Source organism: Porites lutea, chromosome 5 (genome assembly GCF_958299795.1).
Source record: "Porites lutea chromosome 5, jaPorLute2.1, whole genome shotgun sequence".
NCBI lineage: Eukaryota > Metazoa > Cnidaria > Anthozoa > Scleractinia > Poritidae > Porites > Porites lutea.
In genome coordinates, this window is record NC_133205.1 from 26,202,322 (window position 1) to 26,225,281 (window position 22,960).

The following is a 22,960-nucleotide window of genomic DNA, read 5'->3' on the forward strand; positions in this document are numbered from 1 at the left end:
CCCCTAGTATGTTTAAGGAAAAAATTAAGAGACATAAATTTCGATTGACAAATAACTCAATTAGCAATATTCTGTTTTTACACAGGCTCTCCTTGAAAAGCAGGTGTTTTCTTTTCATCTTTATTATTTTAGTTTTTATCTTAGATTTTAGCTTAGTTAGGAAGTTAGTTTTTCTATACTTGTATACTGAAGGAAATACCGTGTTTAAATAAAGTTACCTTACCTTACCTTACCCCTCTTACCCCTTGTTACCCTTTGTTACCCCTTGTTACCCCTGTCCCCCTTGTTACCCCTTGTTACCCTTTGTTACCTCTTGATACCCCTCTTACCCCTTGATCCCCCTGTTTCCCTTATTACCCTCTTACCCCTTGTTACCTTTTGTTACCCCTGTTAACCTTGTTACCCTTTGTTACCCCTTCTTACCTCTGTTACCCCTTGTTACTACTTGTTACCCTTTGCTACCCCTTGTTACCCGTTGTTACCCCTTGTTACCACTGTTACCCCTGTTACACCGTTCGCAACTGCTGTTTCAGTCTAGAATATGAAATCACGGAATTAACGTCTAGAACACATACCTTACTAATAAAGTGATGCAGCGTAGCATAAGCAATGGCCGTACCATCATGGGTACTAGTACCCCGGCCCAGCTCATCCAAGATAACCAGTGACTTTGGAGTGGCCTGGGCAATAATGTCCGATGTTTCCTAAAACGGAAGAGAATTAAGTTTACAATCAGCTAGCAATCTCAGCAACAAGTCTCCTACTTTATTGTTAGTTTGCCAATACATGACTCGAAAACATCTTACTTTTCTCCATTCTTAATCTTCATGAATACGACCGCAAAGTAACGACGCGATAATCATAAATAAAACTCAAGAACAATTCACCTTCACCTCAAAACTACAGTAGGAGGACTCCTGCGACCTTTTGTCAGGTTTGGCAAGACCCAACAGTTCTTTGTTTTTCTTGGTGATTTTAGTTATAGTAAGGTGAAATGTATGTAAGTACAACGTACCTGAAGTTCGACCATAAACGTGCTCTGCCCTTTGTAAATGTTGTCTGAAGCTCCCATCCTGTAAAGCATGCAGTGACAACTATTTCAAACACTATTCAAGAATAACTCCTAACAGTAGAGTTCTACCTATCAATTGTCATTAAAACCGCACCAGAAAGGACTAACAAATCCATATACGAATAAAATATGAATGTGAGGTAAAATTTTAGCCTTTCATTTGTTCTCTATTATTTGTAATGATAATACCTGGTAAAAACTGCGTCCAAAACTCCAACTTTTGCCTCCTCGGCTGGAACATAAGAGCCAGTCTGGGCCAGAATTACAATCAAGGCAACCTGTGTCGGGTAGGGTCAGTCAGGTTTCAATTCTAATAAAGAGCGTTTTCTACAACAGCACCAAGAGCTCCTATTATGGCTCTTGACAGCACTTACTACCTTATCACATGTTGTCAGGTATATGTGTGGTGAAGCTGCTCGCCAACTCGAGCTCGCTCCCTCGCTCTGTTTTTCGTTCGTTCTTTCATTACTTTTACATGCGCGACGTTCGTGAAATTGTTTGGAGGCGCTCGCTTCAGAAGGACAAGATTATTTTAAGTACTATCCAGCCATTAGACTACCTTGCAGTTCGCCATAAGTGACAGTAAACGTTGAAAAGGAAAAGAGCTGAAGAGAACTGAATTCATGCTTACTTGTTTGATATAAGAGCTCTTTCCACCCATGTTTGGTCCAGTAATTATCATACAACGATTATCATTTACCTGAAAATAAGTGAAACTACTGTAATTATTCTTTGGAGATAAACCTTTTCCCGTGTACAGGTAGTGTAGTAAATTACTCCCCTCGGCGGCTAAACCTCCTCCTACCGGGGAAAAACGGTTTGTGCAAGTTGAAGGCTACCAAGCAGAGTGATAATATTTAACACAATGATTAGGAAAACATGGTCCCCTTGACTATATGTTAACACACTATCAGGAGAGACATGTCCCCTACCCGTGCACGCGTATGCAGAAAGGCGGGGTATCTTATTTTAGGTCCGTTGTAATATAATTATCGCTTAACAGTCATGTCTAATAACTAAAACGGAACTCATACACGTGAGATTACCCGGCGTTCAATCAGTACATCTCCAACCTGCCTAAGTAAATGAATGGTATGAAGATGAAAAGATTCAAACCCTGGCCCTGGTTCGTACCGGAATTGTTGGCTCCGCGTATATCGAGGAGTTTCAATATAACAAGACTCTGCTTCACAGACAACAAACCACGTTAGAGTCATGTTAAATATTATTGACTTACGTTCATGTCTGTATCATTTGGTACAAACTGCTCGTTTTCGGGCAAAAGATTATCTATGACGGGGTGTCGTCCTTGTTTGATATAAATATGAGATTCACAGTCCCGCACAAACGGCCTGAAACGAAGAAACAAAGAGTTAACCTGAAGGCCATAGAAAATGAAATAAATTTCAGAAGCATGAACCAAACAAGGGATAAACTTAGTTTTTTATAGTGAAACCTCACAGTTCCTTTATCTCGTCGCTTTTCTTGTAGCCTGTGCCAGGTTCTCAAATAGTAGGTCTAGGGACGTCGCGAAATAAAACAAACCAAGCGCAAAAAAGACGCGCGCGATCTCCATTGGTAAACGATACTGTACGGTTGCTGTACTGATAAATAAAAAGTGTACGGAAACCAATTCGATTGGTTGGTTGGTCTTTAGATCACCTCACCTCACAAAACCTGGTTGCTTAGCAACAGCAGCCAGAGAAAACAGACAGTCGAGAGTGGCGATACAATGAACAGCCCGGCGATATCTGGAACATCCCTCTGAGAATAGCGCTAAAAATTCCAACCACGCCTCCTGAGCTGCGATAGACAGTTGTTCCCTCCACTGACACAGGATCTTGAACTTTTCTTCAACAAAAGGCGTTCTGAATCGCGATACTTGTTTAGTGCTGGTAGATAAAAAAACATTAATGATCCATTGCCGTGCAATCAAAGACCAAACAAACTATTCACAAAGTAAGAAGTTAATGAGTAATGCGTGAAAAGACTTATTCTACGAAAAAAAAAAAAGATTACACTAACTGTCTGTTGAGGAATTGGACCAATCTTAAGCAGGGGGAGGGTGACTAGTACAAAAGGGCTATGTACGAGGGGGTGGGGCTGAATAAGGCTGCGGTGTACTGCCCATGCCTGAATTGCGATAGTGCTAAATTCCAATTACTTTGCAATTGGAGAAATCTAATCATGTCACGTGTTAAGGGGCCCTGAGACACAATGTCCCAAATCGGCCAACTTTTGCTTTCAGTACCAGTCAGCGTGCATACATAATTATAGTTGTCAAGGCCGCAGTGGTAGCTGAAAGCTCTATTATCTTTGCTCGAGACTGAGCATGAGACTGCAGTTTACGGTGATTTCCTTTATAAAAACACGTCAACTTTCTTTCCTAAGATGACCTCATTTTTATACGAATTCCTACCCTGTAATTCAAGCCTGCCATAATTTAAGGAACCTTCCAAAGTTGATTAAAAAGTTATTTGTATTTGTTCATCATTCGAATTGTAAAAGAACAAACAGGTTTTCGCACGCAATAAGACGCAAAACATAACTAACTATACTTACGCGCTGATTTTAATCCAGTCAGAAGGCACCATCCTCAAATTTGCATTTCTAACTTCAATTAAAAACTGAAAAAGACAGTGACATTCAAAATGAACAAAACGGAAGAAAAACATCTATACTGCAGCTCTTTGTGAGATAAATTTACATTATACACCAAAACCATATTAAATATTGCCTGGTTTTTCTCAAATACAAATGGTTTAAGGGAAATACTCAGATTTACAATCTGATTCGTGAACTGTTTCAATACAGTAGAATGCTGCTATCTAAACTGACTTCTTTTTCTGCTAACTAAGGATAAGTCCTTCTTATCCTAAAAACTTCTTTGATACCTCATTTCCTGAAACACAACAGTAGTCCAATGATGGATGGCGTAAAACTTGTCTGAATTCAGATCGATGGCTTTTCAACTCTGCGATAATCCTGTCAATTTCCTATGCGCCAAACAAAGATGCATGCAAATATTTACGTCACAGTTAGTCTCAAACAAAACAGGCGGAAAGGGCTGGACTTTGGCCAGGCTCAAACGTTGAACTTTACAAGGTCGCAATGTAATGAACGAGAATAATTAACAATATTATTGAACGAGCTTGAGGAAAATATCGTGATTTGTTAGTGGCGAGCGGAAAGACTGACAAATCAAAATATTTTGCGATAACCGAGTTCATTAATTGTTTCATCATTCGATCACCGAGTTTGTTTTTAATGACAACTATCTTCTTCAAGCGAAGCGATCTACCATTTTCACGCAAGAGCGATCGAAAAAGGAGAAAAGCGTGGTTTCATGTACGCATAAGCAGAATATTATTTGCAGCCAAACTCAGTTAGTGGACGCATGCCCATGAGTAGACCATCATCTGCGGGCAGTTATTTGCAGGTCAAGTGGTGGGCTTTCAGCCAGTGAAAAGGAGATTGCGCCAGATGACCCGAAACACATCATTTTTTCGAGACTGGAAACGAGTGAAGCGCATCGCAGTATGGTGAAAAGGAAACCAGCGGACGAAGAGCATCTCTCCTTGCTCAGTTTACCTTCTCGTTGTCCTTTACTTGCCGCTTTAAGTTAAAGGAAACAGCAGAATTCTTGGATTGCTGTAGTGTGGCCAAATAAAGAAGAAAACAAAATATGACGCATTCTACATATTATTCTGTCAAGGCCTTACCAGATTGCATTTCATGATTTCAGGGAACTGTGTCAGATCATCAAACAATCTAGTTTTGTCACCTTCCCTATCACAAACGAAAGTCGATGGTTTAATAAATAAGAACAATCAATCACTATATCGAGTGTTTCGTATCTCCCAGTCTGAACCCACAAAATCAATTCACGATAGCAACTTTAACGATGGAACGGCGTGTTTTAACAGCTAATCTCCTAGTCGTCTCAAGCCTCTTTTTCAAAACCAGGCTTGGTGCATAGCCATTCACATTGTATTTGAATGAGGACTTATTTTCATTCGAAAGGATGATCGCCAGGACTCGCTGCTTTGAAAAAGAGGCTAAGGGTGATGTTTACTCGAGTCAGTTTAAAAACGTAGGGGTGGGAAACTACAAGAATCGCAACATTTCTTTCCATACGCAACTGGAACGGATCCAATACACTGTAAGTAAACGAAACAACAACAACAACAAATGTTCATTACTTAGCCGCCTTTTCATTTACTAGCTTCAAGAAATCGCCAACATCATTCAAGTAATTTGGAATCTGCAACGAGAAAAAAAATCGTGACACTTGCCTTAATCAATAAGTATACTAAAACGCGAAAAAACTAGCGTCTTCAGCAAACCGATTAAACTGCATATAGGATCACTTCAGAAAATTTCATGACTTAAAAACATTTTTAGAGCATGACTTGTTAAACGAGAATCATCTCAAAGTAGCAGTGTTTTATTTAACATACAAAATTAATAGTCCATGTACCTCCGCGAAGATGCTTCTTAATAACGGCGATTCTAGTTTAGTGGTAGCAACTTGCTGATTTGATTGAAGATGTTTGGCCACATTAACAAGTGATTTTGTTATCGTTACAAACTCTGCTGGTGTGCACTGAAATTAAGAAAAACAAACCGAAATCATTGACTTCATTCAGCACGAGACTAAACGCTGAAGATTTCAAAGTTATAAAAACTAAGCCAAGGGCTAATATTGCTGGACGTGCCTGATTTTTTATCTATGTTGCTACGGAGTTTATAAATAGCTTGTGATATAATAAATGTTTTAAGCTGCAACAGTCCAGGGTAGTAACCTTCTCGGTTAATACGTAATGTTAACAGTTAATGTACCATACCTAAATTCACCTTTAAAGACAAAGATCTCTAAGACAACAGCAAAAAACGTCATGAACCAAAGTATGTTTAGTGACTATCATCAAAATGGTCATAGCAAATGTCTTTCAAAGACTAACAAAAACGTAGAGGGCAGCTATAGTGGACTGGGCACATGTTTTATCAATCTAACCTTTTTGTGGAAGATGGTGCAGAGACCTCGCTCTAAATCAGGAAGCTGAGATAACAAGCCCTTCACATGCGACAGACATGATGAATTTGGGCTGCACAATTCTGTGACCGCACTCAACCTCTCTTCAATCGCACTAATAATAAAAGCCAAAAGCGTTTTAATTACTTAACATTGAAAAGCCGTAGCATCGAGAAAAACTCCAAACCTAAAACACACCTAGTGATGGTTTATGAAGTAACCAAACAATAGTTTTTATTTTGAGTGGTTTTTGCCACTTGTTTTTGTACACACGAAAGAGGGGTACAGAACAGACGCGAATGAACAAATCAAGATTCATATGGGAGCGGGCGGGGCCAAGACCAAGCGCGGCAAAAGTTCCCGAGCATGCGCAAAAGTAGACTGCAAAACAGTCGGTTTTTTTCTCAAAATCAGTAAAGAAATCTATAAAGCGTGACCTAAGAGTCTTACGCGCGCGAGGAGCGCGAGCCTGACATGCCCAGTCTCGCTCTCTGTTTTCAGCCTCATTCCAGACCTTTTGTTTGACTGCTCGCGCGTACTTGAATATGCAAAAATACGGACTGTTTTACAGTCTAGCGCAAAAGGAAAACGACCGCAAAACTACTTTTCAGATCCATTCAATAAAAGGCACCAATAAAGTAGCATTTGTTGTAATATCTTGTTAGAGCGCTTTTCAAGTTGAGTGAAGACAGTAACTTTAAGACTTTTTTGATAACCTTCTTTTCACGTATGTATATTATGCACTCCAGCTATAATAAGCTCAGAAATTTCTTGCCAGATTCGTGACCAATTAAGAGGAAAAGCAAATCCAGTAGACACTTTCCTGGGTATATTTACTCGCGCTTGACGGCAGCTGAACGTGCAAGTGTTTACTTCAAATTTTAATTGTATCAATTGAACCATGTCTGGAATAAAAATTCTCAAGAAATGCCGTGACAAGATACCTGACTGTACGAAGCGGTCTTGAAATCCATTTCTTCAACAGCCTTCGGCCAAACGCAGTTGTAGTGTGGTTAATAACCCAGAATAATGAAGACTTTTCGCTTCCATTTGTCTAAGATCAGAAAGAACCAAAACAAATTCAAGACAAGCCCTTAAATAGCAACAACAACAATTTCAATAGCTTCTACGCAAGGATTGCTTTTTGTCGAAGAAAGGTCTGTTTAGGAATGTTAGGACTTCAGATGTCAGCAAAATGTTAGGTTTTACTTACATCAGTTAACTTGCATGTACATACCTGATTCTTAAATATTTCCAGGTTCCTTAGAGTTTGGCCACTGAGTTTGACAAACTTGTTTTGAATGGAGAATTTGGAAAAGTTACTATAAAATTTGGAATATGGAAACATACATGTTACTTTGCATATACATGTAGGATAGAAGAAATATATTCAATAAAAATGTCAGAATAAACTTGACATAATCCAGGATCATAGCCCCCCTCTCTCGAGAATGGGTAACTTGAGAAGACAGCTAAACTTTAGGCTACATTGTCATACGTTGTACCCTCAGAGAGGTTCATGAGTACATCATGACCAAAGGTCATTGACTTCATGCTAACTTCTCCTTTGTGCATTCAAAAAATAATCACGTTATAAAAGAACCTGACTTCAAAATCGAAGTGGTGTTGAAGCCAGGATTGACATTTTTTGTGAGTGTTTAAAACCCATACATGACCAGCCCCACCCTTTCTTGTCCCCGGAGTTCTCTTTAAGTGCTAGAAAACAGCTAAAAACCTGCCTACTTCAAAATTTGAGCTGCCTACTCTTTGGGGAAAAACGGTTATGGGAGAGGATGAAAGCCTAAAATTTTCTTTAGCAATTGCCTGCCAAGCCACCTACTTTTACATCCTAGCTGTCTACTTCAAAACATAATCACATGAGAACCCTGCATCTACAATTCCTTACCCCAATCCATCATCCGTAAATACTGTTAATAGGCTGGTGATACATGTATGACCATTTTTGTGCAACAATTTTGTGCACAATGTGGAGTAGGTAATAAACAAGGCAAGCTGCATGCAACATTTAATTTTACAAGTAGCTTGCTTTACAAGCAGTGAAGAGTACAAGGCAAGCTATATGACACATTCTACAAAATCAACAAAAAGTATTGCATTAGTTGCATGAGCACCTTGTCAATCTGAGAATCTTTTCCAGTTTGAAGTCTTGGAGGTATTGGATAAGTGCAGCAAAACACATCCGCACTGATTTTGGCAAATTCAAGAGTACTTCCAAGGCTGTAGAAGTTTCCTGGTCAGCATTTAAGGGTGATTCCCTTTCAATGTTCACTTTACATAACTGGGGATTTCTCTCAGGCAATGGCTGGTCATAGAATTTAGTGATCTGCGTCAGAACAGCAGATTCTTCATACAGTTGATCAGCCATTTTTTCTAGTCTGATGCTATCTTCTGGTCTGTAACAACATAATTATAGCAAAAAAATGAATTAGAAATATTTAAATTTATAAAGAGCAGCAATGGTCAGACAAGGATCAAAATTATGGTTCTGTGACATGAGGAAGGCACTGCCCTTGCTTTACAGTCAGCTAGACCTTTGAGCAGCATGAATGACCATGAAAAAGGGATCCCTATCTCTAGTAGAAGGCATGAAAATGTTACCAGGCTGAGAACAAGCTAGCGATATTTCCCCATAACGAACAGCAAGCAGGACAAACAGGGCAGACACACCCACAGAAACATACATTAAGCTGATGCTTTTTATTTCCCATGATTCCTACTTGCACTAAAATCATACAAGTCATGCATCTTTGGGGAGGGGGGAGGTGAGGTGGTGTCTTAATTATTTTCTTCTCACTACAAGAACAGTGCCCTGAATAATATTCTAGTACTTTATGCTGTATGTACATTGACACTAAAATTTGGAATGGAGTTACCAGTAATTTAATTTTACACAAAAAGCTAAAAATAAAACCATACATATTAGTAAACTGACCTTTGCAGCCTTGTAACATATTCTTTAATAAATGTGTTTGTTGATTCAGAAACAGATTCTGGAAGCAGTAGTTCTTCTGGACTGATGTGCTCAAAATGTGTTTCCAGTTCAGTAAAACCTGGTCCATCTTCAAATTCATCATATATAACATCACCTGTTGATGGCTGAACAGCCTGGAGAAAATAAGAATCACTAGTGAGCAAATTGGTTACATACAATAGGTAGCTTTGTAGAAAATTTATTTGCCTTTCTTTAAATAGCAGTTGAACTGAAACTAAATTATCTTGGAATCGGTTTTTTGAACATCATTTCTCAAACTCATTTTATGCATTGTAAACAGACCAATCCCATAAATAATCACTGGCACTCTGAACATGTAAACTTTTGCTTTGAATTTTTTCTGATCATAAGAGAAGCTCAAAGGAGTGTTTTATTCTGTGGTTTGATAAACTTGGCACAACCTACTTCTTGCAGCTGTCTGGATATATTTCATTCATCTGAATTAAGCACGTCTTTTCTAATATTCAATACAAACATTTGCAAAGCTTTTCATGTTGAACAGTATCAACAGGAACTTTGATTACAAAGATATACTTACCACTAAGCCAAAAGTTCTTTTGACCATGTCACTACTTGTTTTCTTATCATTAAGATTAGTTTCAACAAGGCACATGAGATAGCCACTTCCCATCTCAACAGAATCCTGAGTTTCCTCTAAATCATCCAGCATTTTCAAATCTTTAGATCATTAAGGTCAGCATTTAAACTATTACATGTATATTATCAGATTGATCAATAAGTTCAAAGACATTTTTCCATCTTAATGCATAGTAGCTGGTATTCAAAGATTTAGAGTTACTTTATAAGTCTCGTTCAAATATCGCATTTGACATGTGCCGAATCTCATGCAAGTGAAAAGAAAAAAAGGGTTTTTCCTTATTTAACGCATTAAATTAGGGACATGTGAAATGTGATGTTTTGAACCAAGCCTCAGAGAACCACTGATTCAACTCCACCTTTGGAACAGTATCCAGAAACTGAATAGTCTTTTGTCCCTTTTCGAGTTATGATGTGGTCAGTGTGAGAGGTCCTGTTCAAGTTCGCAAAAAGGATACCTTCACCAACTAGTGTAGTCTTTGTGTAGAGTGCATGTAATTTTCTTGTAAAAACTTTGCTTTTATTTTCTCCAGCTGCCTTCAGTGCTGCTGTTTCTGTTTGCTTCACTACTCCAACTTTATAACCTTTACTCACCAATCTACAGGGGTAAAATAAAAGGTCCACTATGCACTCACTGTCTGGATGCACTGTGCGCCAATGTTCAGTTTCTATATGAGAAGCCGCCACTTCAGAAATACAATCAATCAGATTAAAACCACCGAAAATTAATGAGTGAAAGCAACTCAAAACAAAAACAAATCTCAGTGCTCTCTAAAGCCTATTGGATTAAGGTGGGTGTCTAACTTAATAATAAGCATAATTTGTATTGTTACATATTTATATCATACATTAACTTTCGAATAAGGGTTCTTCTGATATTTCTTCATAATTATTATAAATAATTATTTTAAAGTTTTAAGTAAGCTTAAAATAATTAATGTACCTTTTAACATGGACATGAAGCCTATGAGTTGGAATGCTTGCAGTTTGAAAATTATGATCCACGTGACAAAAGATGTTCAGCTCTTTGGCAGCTATCTACATTGTATAAACAAAATACAATAAATAGCAAGACAAGATTTAATTTGACTTTGCTTTGCTTCAATAGGTTACTCAATTTGGTTTGAAGAAAACACTTTGATATACTTCAATGATCTTGACCCAGATTAAACAAAATTCTCTTTATCTGAAAGAACAACAAATGTGTGATCTGATTGATTGATTCCATCGGCATAGAAGAATAAGAATTATGTACATTGCTTGCAATATTGAATCTCCTTAGGCAAATATTCAGTAGCTACACTGGGGCAGATCCAGAAAATTCAGAAAGGGAGGATGGGACACTTGGCAGTTATATAGATACTATTTATTTTACTGAAAATCCTTAGAAATAATACAAAATTTCACACCAAAAGGGGTGGCTGCAGTCCACTCAGCCAACCTGCCCTAACTCCGCCCATACTACATGTCCATGTGTGTTGGAAACATTGCATTATTACCTCTGCATCTTCCCCAAAGAATCTGTATCTGTAGCCACATTCAACAAACAAAATAACATCAGGGTAGTTAGACTTTACTTCTACAAACTGAAGTTCTAGTGGAGTGTAAGCTAATTTTGGTTTAAGGTTAAAACTTTTTGAGCCATTCGGTTCACTCTTCTCTGTTAATGTAAGTTTTGTTTTACATGAAGCTGGACGTGATGCACAAGCAAACTGCTCCAAATTAGGCCTGACTTTCTGAAGATTTTCAGTTTTCTTCACATCCATGTCTTTTACATCATCCATGTTGTCACCACTAAAACTGCAACCACTGCTTAAATTCGTTCTGTCCATGTCATCATCAAGTTCCATATTGTCATCAACACACTCTTTAGAATTTTGTGCTCTACTATGTTCATTCTTTGTGGATGAATCCTTTACATTTGAGTCTTTTCTGAAACAACTTAATTTGGTCATTGTTGAAGGCCTTATGACTTCTTTATCTGTTGATGTTAAAGGATCATGACTCTTGTCATCCTGAGTGGAGAGTAGTTCAGTATCAAACCTCTGCTTCTTACAATTATTCTGACTATCACCATCATCACCATCATGTAGTAAAATTCTTGCAGCAGTTCTCTGATCAAAACAAAAGAAACTGATGAGTCATAAGTTATGGGTGTCTGTCACCAGCTCCATTAAAAATGTATGTACATGTTTTAGGAGGGGCATACTGAATACCATGATACAGACACCATAAAACCAACTCCAGCTGGGGAGATTGTGCAACAACTCCCAATATGTGCTACACTGTATTGACTTTCAATTTATTAATTAATAAACAATACTAGGCTTAATAAATGCTAGATTTGATAGAAACCTTAAAACAGCTGACACACTCAGACACCAACTCATAGCCTCCCTGCACAGAATGCATGCACACAACAACCAGTGGTATAAGTTTCCTCTAACCCTAGTATGTATGTGTTTTGTCACGTGAAAAATAATGAAAGACTGTCCATACAGTTTGAGCACTTTGCAGCCAAGAAGAAATACAGCCCTTATCCCCGCCCCGCCAGTCTCCCCCCTGAATAGGGTGCTCACCTAATTCAATGTTTCAACTGTTACAGAGGGTCTACAGCTCTAGGACTCATTCGTATGTCTGGGTGAAAAGCATGGAAGAAAGACAACATAGCCATCGCTTCTTTACAGTGATAAAAGGATAAAACAAAATATACACTCCCACGGTGACTCGGTATTTGTGAAACCCGGTGGGGGGAGTGGGGGCAAATCCTCAGTAAGAAGCAATGCCTGATCAGGCTGGATCTCGTAGCGAAATGAAAGCATCGCGTAAATGTTTCTAACTGTTAGTTAAGTACAATCTCTTCAGGACTGTGTTGTAGTAGAACCCTACCTTGACTGTTGATTTGGCAGATTTGGCGGTGACCTTGTTCTCGTCTTTTGAGCATGACTTGTTGATGAAGAAGCTAGAAATCGTGGCCTGAGATTGGGTCTTTGTTGATGATCTACTACTTGAGGGGTAACCTTTACTCGAGGAAGCAGTAGAACATCGTAACTTTCCAAGATTAAGCTTTTTCATTACTGCAAAACCCCTTGAATACCTAAAAATATTTCCCGCTTCCCCGCATTTCTTCAGCAGACACTGGGAAGAGAAGGAATGGGGAGAATGGTAAGTCCACCGCCCACCGTCCTACCAGTCAGCGGATATCATATTAACATTCAAAATGGCGGCCACGTGAAGGGTGACATGTTGACTTTATAAAATTGTGATGTTCCGTGATGGTTTTTCTAGAGTCCTTCAAAATGTCTAGCTCAAAAGCACACCAAGCTCCATCTCCACCTACAGTAGAGCAAATTCTCGAAGATCTGTCTGCAGCAAGTGACGAAGATGTGATCTTTAAATCAGTGATTCTAGAACACGGAACTCGAACGAAAAAAGAACTAAAAGAGGGTAAGTTAGCAGATTCTTTTGCAAACTTTTCTGTACAGTGCTGTGTATAACGAGGCAATTAATTGCATTGTAAATTTTGCGATATAGGAAAACACCATGAAATCAAAACCAAAGTATAGGAGGACGTAAAAATCCCCAAATGATCATGATAGGAACCATATATGCAAGGCAGAAACAAAAGAAATCGTGACTTAGTTAATGTTTTTCTTGCCAAAATTGGGCTGCACCCAGCATGGTTGGCATGAAGACTTAAGGTTCTGGACCCAATATTTTTGTGGGGATACCTTTTCCATTTTTAATTTGAACCTCTTATACTTAAAGGACTTGGTCTTTGTTGAAAATCCATTATAACACATGGATTAGACATAGATTGAACTGTATTAAGATATCCCGGGGTATCCAATCGATGGAATCGATAATCGATGACAATCGATATCAATCGATACCAATCGATATCAATTAATCGATTGATATTGATAATCGATGACCAATCGATCGCAAAGATTCGTGTGGTTATCGATTGGTATCTATTATCAATACCAATCGATAGATAAATTGGTATCGATTGGTTGTAGATTGGCGGAAACGGAATTGACACTTTGTACGCAGTAATTGTAAACACCATTCATTTTCATGTCAACAGGACAACGATCTCTCTTCTTTCTCTTTAACGTTAACGGCCCGTCCACGGGAATCCGGTTTTATTTTTGACAAATTAAAAGTTCAAACTAAAAATTCACTAACACTGAAATATCTGCATGTAGTGGCCAAAGAGGATCCACGAGCTCGGACTGTAGATGGCCGAGTTTTCCATGATGGTTCACAACTTAGGGAAAGTTCATTTAATATGACAAGGGGGGGGGGATGAAGATATTGAGGGGGGGCTCCGAAAATTTTTAGACACCCGAAGGGGGGGCTCTGAAAAAATTATTGCGCTAGGAGGGGGGGCTCCGAAAATTTGTATACTTCAAAACGAACACATGACATCATCATACAGATCGGATGGTTTTCAACTCAACAAGTTAATGACCTGTGGTTTACAGATATAACAAAATCTCAGTAATTATTACACTCTTGTTCATCCCAAAAATGCTTTAGAAACTTTCAAAAATTAGAAATGCTCAAACTTTTTATAATAAAACCACATTGATTCAACAAGATTTCAAAATCTGCTAACAGGAACTATAAAAACGATGACTCTGTAACAAGAAATGTTAAGAAATGAAGGAGGAGGGGGGGGGGGCTCTGAAATTTTTTAGACTACCAAGGAGGGGGCTCCTAAAAAATTGAACCGCTAGCGAGGGGGGCAGCTAAAATTTCAAGCTTCGAGTTTCAATATCTTCATCCCCCCCCCCCCTTGTCATATTAAATGAACTTTCCCTTAAAACGCGTTTCCGCGTTCTCCCCTCTTCTTGGTTGCAGTGACCACTTCACCAACGTTCACCTCAAAACGGCGAAGATGAGAGCCTTTGACAATGCACCTTCTATTCAGTAAAGCCTCTGTCCGGACGTCTTGCGTAGACATTATGACACGGAAAGGCAATTACGGGCAAGTGGGTAATTCGAGTACGCGTGCACCACGGGTATATTCCTTGCGCTGAGAAGTCTGGGTTGGAATTGTTTTACCAATTTCGTCCCCAGGGCTTCCTAAAAATGGCGGATGATCGGACAGGTAGCGTGCGTGACGTCTGTCTCGAGGTCCTGTGCCAATCAATGCCAATCAATGAACGATTTTTGTGTGGTTATCGATTGATCATCGATTGACCAATACCAATCGATACCAATTAACTAATTTTATCGATTGATATCGATTGATCGATTGGTTTTCCGATCATCGATTTCCATCGATTGGATACCCCGGGAGATATATATTTGTTTGGTTATTGTATTATTCGAATGTCACATGACAATGATGTTACTATTATGTTAGTATTTAATCGGATTTCAGCCTTTATTTCTGTTTTCTCTGGAAATCCTCTACTCTACATATACTTTTAAGTGCTTGCCTTCCGGTTTGCAACATTTCACAAAAATCTATTAGAGGAATTTCTTTAACCTCCTTAGGGCCATACTTTGGCCCCCACCTTTCAGCACACTTAAACAATATGCAAATCAACCAGATTCTAAAGATTATTATCCAAGAATCTGTTCTTGAAATAACTAGATTTTAACAATAAAAAATAAATGGGGCATGGGGCAAACTAATGCAAGGATGGATTGGTTCAAATTACGTGATCTGTAAAAAAAGCCATTTAATGCTGATTAACATTTTCCTTCCAATTACGTTACACAGGGGAAGAAAATTTTCTAAAAACCCAGCAAAACTTTGTTTGCTTAGACTCATCGAGCTACAGCCAGGAGAATGCTTTTTTCAATTCTAGGTGGAAAGTTCTTTCCTTCTTCTTCATGCTACCTCGAGGAGCCTTTGAAACTGTACCTTTTGTTTATTATGTTTGTCAAGTTTTTCTCGATCTTCCTCTTCTCAACAATTTCAGGCAGTGACCTGAAAAAAACTATTCAAGGATGTCTGCATCTGAGCTGTGTAATAAACAGGTTGCACAAATGAGCCACTTGTATAAGAAAATGAAAATAAACCCAGAAACAAGTAAGATGGGTCTCCCCATCCAACAAAAACATGGTTGCCTTGAGTTCAGTGAGGTGTGCATTTTTCGTGTTGATGGGTTATAATGTAAGCATATCTTTTAGAACAATAAATTATTGTTGGAGATAGTACATAATCTCTTTGCAAAAAACGAAACACACGTAAGGAGATTTTTCATGACAAATATTTTTACTAACTGTTTCGGGTTACTAAGGCTCATTTTTAGTAACTAAACGTTGAAATCTACTAACAATTGTTTATCGGGTTACCATTAATTTTGAGCCCTGTAAGAAAGTAGAGGGAAGGGGAAAGGGTGTTTATTTGGTAGGTTGCTATCAATATATTTAATCACAGCTATTCTGTGAGCTTGCTGTTGGGGAAGGCCGGAACAAGGGGGGCAGTGGTGGGGTTGTTGTTAAGGGAATGTTTACATTGAAAGCTTGTTTCCCATCCACACTGACAAGGCAGCCACAGTGGACACTTGAAACAAAATTTAAGTTCCTGATATGTCATTGCAAGCTCTCTGCTCCTCCCTTCCCCACTGCTGGCCCAGCCCCTCACCTGATATTTTGCAGCCTGATAAATTCTTCTACTGTTACTATTTTTGCTGTCTGTTTAGAAGATGCACTTGAGCAAACTGTTGATAGAGGAGAGGTTGCAACAGAAGATAGAGGAAGTACTGAAGAGAAGCAGATAAAAGGACAATCGAATGAGCAAATTTATGGAAAAGTTGCTTCATTTTTGGAACAATTTAAATCACTTGAATCTGCAAAAGAGGAGCTAAATTGTCTGGAAGAGGATTTAAAATTAAAGAAAGAAACTCTTGAAGCGGCCATCAGTAAAGTAGAAGCAGCATGGAAGGTCAGCAAGAGTGATGATTAGATATTGACAAGAATACCAGATGCAAGTGAGATCAACATGGGGATTGGTAAACTTCAGAAGTGACGTTAGAATCAATAGTGAAACAGAAGAAGAGTCTGTTTTCTACACGGGATCAAGGAGGAAGAAAAAAGAGTTACTAGGGAAAAGCATAATTCTTAAAACTGTTATTATAATTTATTATTAACTACAGTCATGCCACTGATGAGAAGTTGGCACCGAGACATTCTCAAACTCTTTGAAGGTTTTTTAAGGTTTGATTGCTTTTAGATCTTAACAATAATTTATTACATGTATTGCCTTTTACACCATAATGTTTGGTGAATGGTTTGAAGTACAAAGACATGTTTATCATCTGGGTGAGCGTAGCCCTGAATGGGACTGTTTTCAAAAGCGACTGACATGTTAACAACCTATACAGTAGTCCTGTTCAGAAGCAAAAAGTGTATTATATCACATCAGTTGATGGTATCTAACCCTTGTTATTGGCCTCATTGGTCAATTAAGTCATGACATCAGTGGTCATCTGTCAGATAAGCTGTGATGACTCTGAATATGATTGGTTATACTGACCGTGATAACACTGACAAAAGATGGAATGGAACACACCAAGCACATTTAGAGTTTTAATAGCCAATAGTATCATATCATGGCTTATCTGACAGTAACAACATAAAAATGGAACTTAAAATCTGGTCAACAACTGATGCGTTCGTGAAGATGAATACCTCACAGGTCATCTATACATCAGTTACTGGCCAGTACAAAACTCAGGTCACAGGTCACTGATCACAATAATTGTGGGTCACTGCTCTATTGATAAGAACTGGGATAAGCATGAGTTTCACCTTAAGGTAACACTCTATTTTGGATTGTGATTTGGACTAGGAGACACTATTAGTACTGTTCATTAACTGTAACATGTTGACCTGTAATCTTACCTGCACTTGTGACCTGTGACCTGCATTTTGCAGTTACTGTCAACAACAACCCTATTCAGGACCACACTCACCTGGATGATCATACATGTATTCCACCTACTTATGACATTTAATCTTATGGTATAGAGATTTGGAGGCTTTTACTGAAGGCTGTAATCAGACAAAGAAGAGCACAGTGACAGGACAGTGATCAATATTTAATTTAAAATATTTAATGATGCAGCCTATTGATTCTGTTACTGGGAGATACATTATTGTCATTTAAGTACAATCATTGTGACAAATACAGGTCGAAGATGATGTGCCTTAAAATCAGCTTTTTTGTTTGCTGATGCATGAAAAAAGAGCGGCATATCACTTGTTTAAACAGTTTAGATTTGGTTGGAAAATTTATTTCACCAATAGCTTGTCCGGTCGTTTCCCTGCTTGTCAAACCTGAATTCGCTGCAGAACATTTTGTCATAATTTTGCATAAAGCATATGTAAAATTATCTTCCTTGTGAGAAATTTAAACTAAGGGTTCGCGCTGATTTGGACTCTCGAGAAGAGGGTAAATTATTATGCACTGCGAGATGCAATTGCAGGGAGCAATTGTCAACACCCTTGCACGCATCTTTGTTTTCCTTGTTACTATTATTATTTTGTTTGAAAGGTCAGCTGAAAGGTATATATATAAGATTTTGCTATTAAATAACAGTGACAACCCGCTTAGCCTGCAGGATAAAATGCTGTTCAACGATTTTTTTATGTTGATTATTGTTAGCTAAATACGACTCCGCGAAAAGCGCCTGCGTGGGTGGCTTAATTCTTTGCTCACGCTATTCTTATTCTGTCACGCAAAGTTTTTTTCAAAGTAGTTACTTTCTTTTAATTAGCGGAATATAAAAATAATTAAAATAATAAATAAATTAAATAGAACCCCAAAGTAAACAAATTTCAAAACTCAGCGCTACAATTTAAAACAAAATCGATTATTTCCTTCGAATCGCTCGAACATCATGTCAGATTGCGTAACAAAAAGGTTGTTACGTAATCCCAGCGGCCGGTCGATTTTGTTTTAATGATATCTCTGAGCTTTAATATTTGTATACTAGATGTCCTCGCCAGAGCAGATAAAAAACCTTTTTTAGTAACGTTAAATTGAACAAATATTGGCACTGGCTAGATAATATAATTACTTTTAACGGGGTTCAAAATCCTTTCCCAGTGCGTGCTTCTTTTCACGAACATCGCAGACATGCAATCTTTTATGAATGTTTTAGACGGTGGTTTGTAACCGGCAGCCAATCATCTTTTCGTTGGCCCATAAAAATCACATGGCATGTCGATCGTTTTCACGTGCAGTTGAAGGTGATACACGGATAAGTGCATGTATAACTGAATTGAATTGGAGAGTAAAAATACAAAAAGCAGAGAGAGGAAATATTTTATTAACCTATTAGCCTATCTTTGACGAACGCTTCTCGCTCACAGGGTGTACAGAAGCAGGAGGAGAAAATGGAACTGCAGCTTCATTCGCGGGAAATGTTTGAATGTTTGAACAAAATGCGAAAGGACCAATCATACACTGACGTCGTCCTTCGCGTAAAGGGAAAATCTTTCCACGCTCACAAAGTTGTTCTTGCTGCTTCCAGCCGCTTTTTTGACGCGATGTTTTCTGCTGGGATGAAAGAAGACGCGCAGACTGAGGTGGAACTGAAAGAAGATGGCTTGACGGAAGAAGCATTTGAACTGCTGCTGAATTTCATATACTCTTCCATCCTTCCGCTAAATGAAAACAGTGTTGTCGAAATTTTGGAAGCTGCAGATCATTTAGAGATTTTGAGCGTGGTTAGAAAATGCTCCCTATTCATAATAAACAATCTCAGTGAGGAAAAATTCGACCTAGAGACAAGACTAAAAATCCTTAGACTGGCCGATCGACACCACCTGGCAGAGCTACACGAAGAGATCTTACGTGCATTAGCGTTAAAGTTTGGAGAGATTTGTGAGGATACAGCGTTCATACAGAACATAACCGCAGACGAGTTGCTTCTCCTTCTTTCGCGCAACGATCTAAGCGTGCCGTCAGAGACATTTCTCTTCAAGAGCGTGATCGCTTGGATCAAGTTCGACGAAGAAAACAGGTTGTCGCACTCTGCCAGACTTTTCGACAAAGTGCGGTTGGTTCTCGTTGACATTATGGTCGTCCTTGAAGAACTCGAATCCGAAGAGTTCAGAAAGATTCCCGAGTGTTTCTCATTTATGCATACGTGCTTGTTGCAGCATGTCCGCCCATTTCTGTGTTCCCCTTTTGCTCAAGAAAAAGGAATGCCTCGTGTCTCGTCTAAGGCAAGTGCGCCCTCCCGTGTATAAATTTTAACAGGTCACGCAATCTGTTTCGTGTCACTGCCGGCTGCCTCGTAATTAGGCGTCTCTTTGGGCGCAAAGAATGGCGGGATACACTATTAGGTTGGGGGCCGGGGGGAAGTGCAAGAGGGGTCGAAGGCCAAAACGCACGTGATCAGATTGTGTTTGTTACTGGATAGCACTCGCCGGCATGAAAATCATACCCAATAGGGCTTCTGTTCACTCATAAGAACCGTGATGTCAGTGCGATTTCTGTAGGGTAGCGCGATCGCGAAAGTGGAGCGTCACATATCGGAAAGGTTTCTGTGCCACACTTTGGTGCAGTGTGAACAGATATTCGGACCGTAGCGGAAGTGAATAAGTAGGAAAGAGGACTAGGAATCAACCTCTTGCATGATTTCCGATGTATTTGCACGACTTGTTCCAGTTCTGTGCCGTTGCAGTTTACACCATAACGGATAACATTTCGTGCTATCCGGTATAGTCAAGAGAATGAGCGATAGTGTGAACATAGCCTTAGTGGGAGTCTAAACGATTGCCCAAAAGAATTCTACCTGCGTACGAGCCGCGCATGAGAAAAAGCAACCTGGAGATTAGTTTCAAATCCGGATTTCCGAATCCAAAAACGAATTTTGCGTTTTTTTGGGCAAATCCAAAAACGGATCATAAACCCATAAAATCCACACTCAGGGTGGGTTGTTCGGATCAAATCCAAATCTGGATTTTTGAGATTAACAGTCTGTTTTTTACGGGAAACGATTTGAAAAAAGTATTTTTGACGAGCGGTTCTTCGAACAAAAATGGTACGCAACAGATGCCATTCATGTATGACATTCTAACTGAACCTATGTTGGTGGCGCCTTTACTTTGAACCATTATTGTTAGACTGTTTTTAAACCCTCACTTGTCATTTTTTTGGCACGTATATAGTGTCTGCTTACGCCTGGTCGCCCATGATGATGCCTTTTTCCCATGATGAAGGTCAAATTTTAGCAGTTCACATGTCCTCTCTATGCGGTCGAGTCTGGTAAAAATATTTTCACGACCGCATAGAGCTAAGCTGAAATATGGCCTTATCTCAGGTAGCTGAAACTTTTGCCATTTTTCCAATGCAATTTATTTCATTCATTTAAGTAACAAATGCTCTGTCTGATTTTTTTTATCCAGGCCCTTGTGTCGCTTTCATTAACAGGTGGAACCAAGTTTTTCAACATTGAGTCCAAAAACTGGGAACCACTCCATGGCCTTAAATTACCAAGTCTACAAAGAAAGCCAGCCATACTTTTCACTGGTAATCACCTTTTTCTTTTTGATGAGAAAGACGTCCACCAGTATCAGATTGATACAAGCACTTGGACAGTGCTTCCACCCATGAAGACTGCCCATGAAAATTTCCAGGCCTGCGTGTGTGAAGATTTCCTGTACGTAATTGGCGGTGCTGAGGCCAATCACAGTGTTATATCAGAGAGATTTAGTTTCTCCAAGAAGATGTGGCAGTACATTTCTTTCCATGAAGAGCTAGGCTTACATGGTTGTGCTGTGGCTGAACACAAAGGCTGCATTTATTCAATCGGAGGTTCTTGGGCAGATGGGGGTGCTGGTCGCGAGGTCTGTAGATTTGACCCAGCCAAAAATGTCTGGACAAAGTTGGAAAGGACCAAACACAGCCACACCCACGCATGCGCATTTGAAGTCAATGGAAGGTTGTATGTGGCAGGTGGCAAAACAGACCCGCCAAGCAAACGTCAAAGAGGGCTTATTCCATCCAGGTATGTGGAAGTTTATGATGAAGAGAATGACCAATGGCATGACGTTCCACAACCCCGTATACCCCCTAGTAATTACGGGGCTATAGAAATCGAAAATCATATTTTCTTCATACTTGGAAACTTTGCCTACAACAGTGGGGTGAAAATTGAGGAGAGCGAGGTTTATCAGGTCGACTTGGAGGAGTGGGAGCCGATGAGTCACGTGGATGATGACGCGGTGTTTGTCTACATGCCAGTGACCAGAGATGGAGCGCCTGAAAATCCTAGTCAAACTGAGGAAGCTTCTAACGAATTTTTGTCGGAGACGGATAAACTTTATAATGACTGAATAACGTTTAGTTGTCAGTCAGGGCCTCATTACATTGTATATAAAAATATAGATATGCTCATAACCTCTAGCGTTTTTCATTCAAAAATGTTCTCATTCATAGTTTAGCTTAGTTTTCAATACCAACCACTAAAACATTTTTGATTAATTCAATTTACAATGTAAGAACGAGTCAGGTAACGAAGTACAGAACTGTTAAGTTCATCAACAGTCACGAAATTATGACTTCAAGTTGAGAGACAGTAATACCAATTTGGTCATGGTTTTCTGTGCCACACCCAACCACGTGTGATAAACAGTTAACCATCTCAGTCATTGAACCAGTTAGAGTCGAACAACATAGACTGTATTTAACATTCATTGAAAACGAAGTCTGTTGTGTATTAGCGAAAAGACTAAAATTTATTTAGCATCCTTTTGCTTTAATTATTAACATAGAAATAAATAGCATTGTTACAGCAATGAGAGTTTTGTAAATAGACGTGTAAACAAACTCGCAAGGAAACCGAAGGTGCAGAAAGTTTTTGTCACGTGGTGTATAAAATATATACTGATCCTGAAGACTATGTGATGTCATCAATCTTGGTATGTAGTCGGCGAGAAGGGTCTAGTATTGGCTTTCGTGCAACTTTTTCGTAGGCTCCTGTGTTGGATTTCGTGCCGGATTCTGCGTTGGCGTTTGAGCGAGGTTCCTATACGGCGCGTTTGCGCCCCTCTCTCCTCAAAGGCTGTTAGTAGGCCACATGTATACCAGCGAAGAGAATACAAGGTACCAAAGTCGGTAAAACACAACAACAGTTGTTATTGTATAGCTTGGTAAGATTTTGTTCAGTGTTTCTCAGGTTAAGCTATACTTACAAACCACAGATACCACATACCGAATTCGTTGACTTTTAACTTAATCGGTTAAGCTGAAAGCTTAATGGTT

The 22,960-nt window shown here is 39.1% G+C and overlaps 3 protein-coding genes across 5 annotated transcripts in view; 2 read left to right on the forward strand and 1 right to left on the reverse strand.

Moving 5' to 3' along the window:
- Positions 1-12,842, reverse strand: part of LOC140937652 (DNA mismatch repair protein Msh3-like) — a 16,152-nt gene extending 3,310 nt beyond the window's left edge. Inside the window, exons 1-21 of one of the 3 annotated variants that reach the window (XM_073387208.1) lie at positions 12,607-12,842; positions 11,217-11,831; positions 10,661-10,755; positions 10,176-10,315; positions 9,659-9,798; positions 9,061-9,233; positions 8,240-8,521; positions 7,345-7,429; positions 7,052-7,161; positions 6,090-6,222; positions 5,553-5,678; positions 5,275-5,336; positions 4,795-4,861; positions 3,967-4,068; positions 3,635-3,699; positions 2,740-2,964; positions 2,310-2,424; positions 1,704-1,772; positions 1,262-1,350; positions 1,016-1,073; positions 576-704 (exon numbers count right to left, since the gene is read on the reverse strand). In XM_073387208.1, coding sequence (XP_073243309.1) covers positions 576-704; positions 1,016-1,073; positions 1,262-1,350; positions 1,704-1,772; positions 2,310-2,424; positions 2,740-2,964; positions 3,635-3,699; positions 3,967-4,068; positions 4,795-4,861; positions 5,275-5,336; positions 5,553-5,678; positions 6,090-6,222; positions 7,052-7,161; positions 7,345-7,429; positions 8,240-8,521; positions 9,061-9,233; positions 9,659-9,798; positions 10,176-10,315; positions 10,661-10,755; positions 11,217-11,831; positions 12,607-12,792 — 3,066 coding nt within the window. In that variant the 5' untranslated portion in view covers positions 12,793-12,842. The remainder of the gene's footprint in view (positions 1-575; positions 705-1,015; positions 1,074-1,261; positions 1,351-1,703; positions 1,773-2,309; positions 2,425-2,739; positions 2,965-3,634; positions 3,700-3,966; positions 4,069-4,794; positions 4,862-5,274; positions 5,337-5,552; positions 5,679-6,089; positions 6,223-7,051; positions 7,162-7,344; positions 7,430-8,239; positions 8,522-9,060; positions 9,234-9,658; positions 9,799-10,175; positions 10,316-10,660; positions 10,756-11,216; positions 11,832-12,606) is intronic. The other 2 variants (XM_073387210.1, XM_073387209.1) reach the window with 2 other exon arrangements.
- A 141-nt stretch (positions 12,843-12,983) lies between these two features.
- LOC140937099 (uncharacterized) lies at positions 12,984-17,000 on the forward strand. Its single transcript, XM_073386629.1, has 2 exons — positions 12,984-13,164; positions 16,386-17,000. The coding sequence occupies exons 1-2, from the start codon at positions 12,993-12,995 to the stop codon at positions 16,646-16,648; spliced, it is 435 nt and encodes a 144-aa protein (XP_073242730.1). The 5' UTR covers positions 12,984-12,992; the 3' UTR covers positions 16,649-17,000.
- Positions 17,001-18,958: 1,958 nt separating this feature from the next.
- LOC140936950 (kelch-like protein 23) lies at positions 18,959-22,593 on the forward strand. Its single transcript, XM_073386459.1, has 2 exons — positions 18,959-19,917; positions 21,103-22,593. Exons 1-2 carry the CDS (start codon positions 19,084-19,086, stop codon positions 22,030-22,032), a joined length of 1,764 nt encoding a protein of 587 aa, XP_073242560.1. The 5' UTR covers positions 18,959-19,083; the 3' UTR covers positions 22,033-22,593.
- Positions 22,594-22,960: the final 367 nt, after the last annotated feature.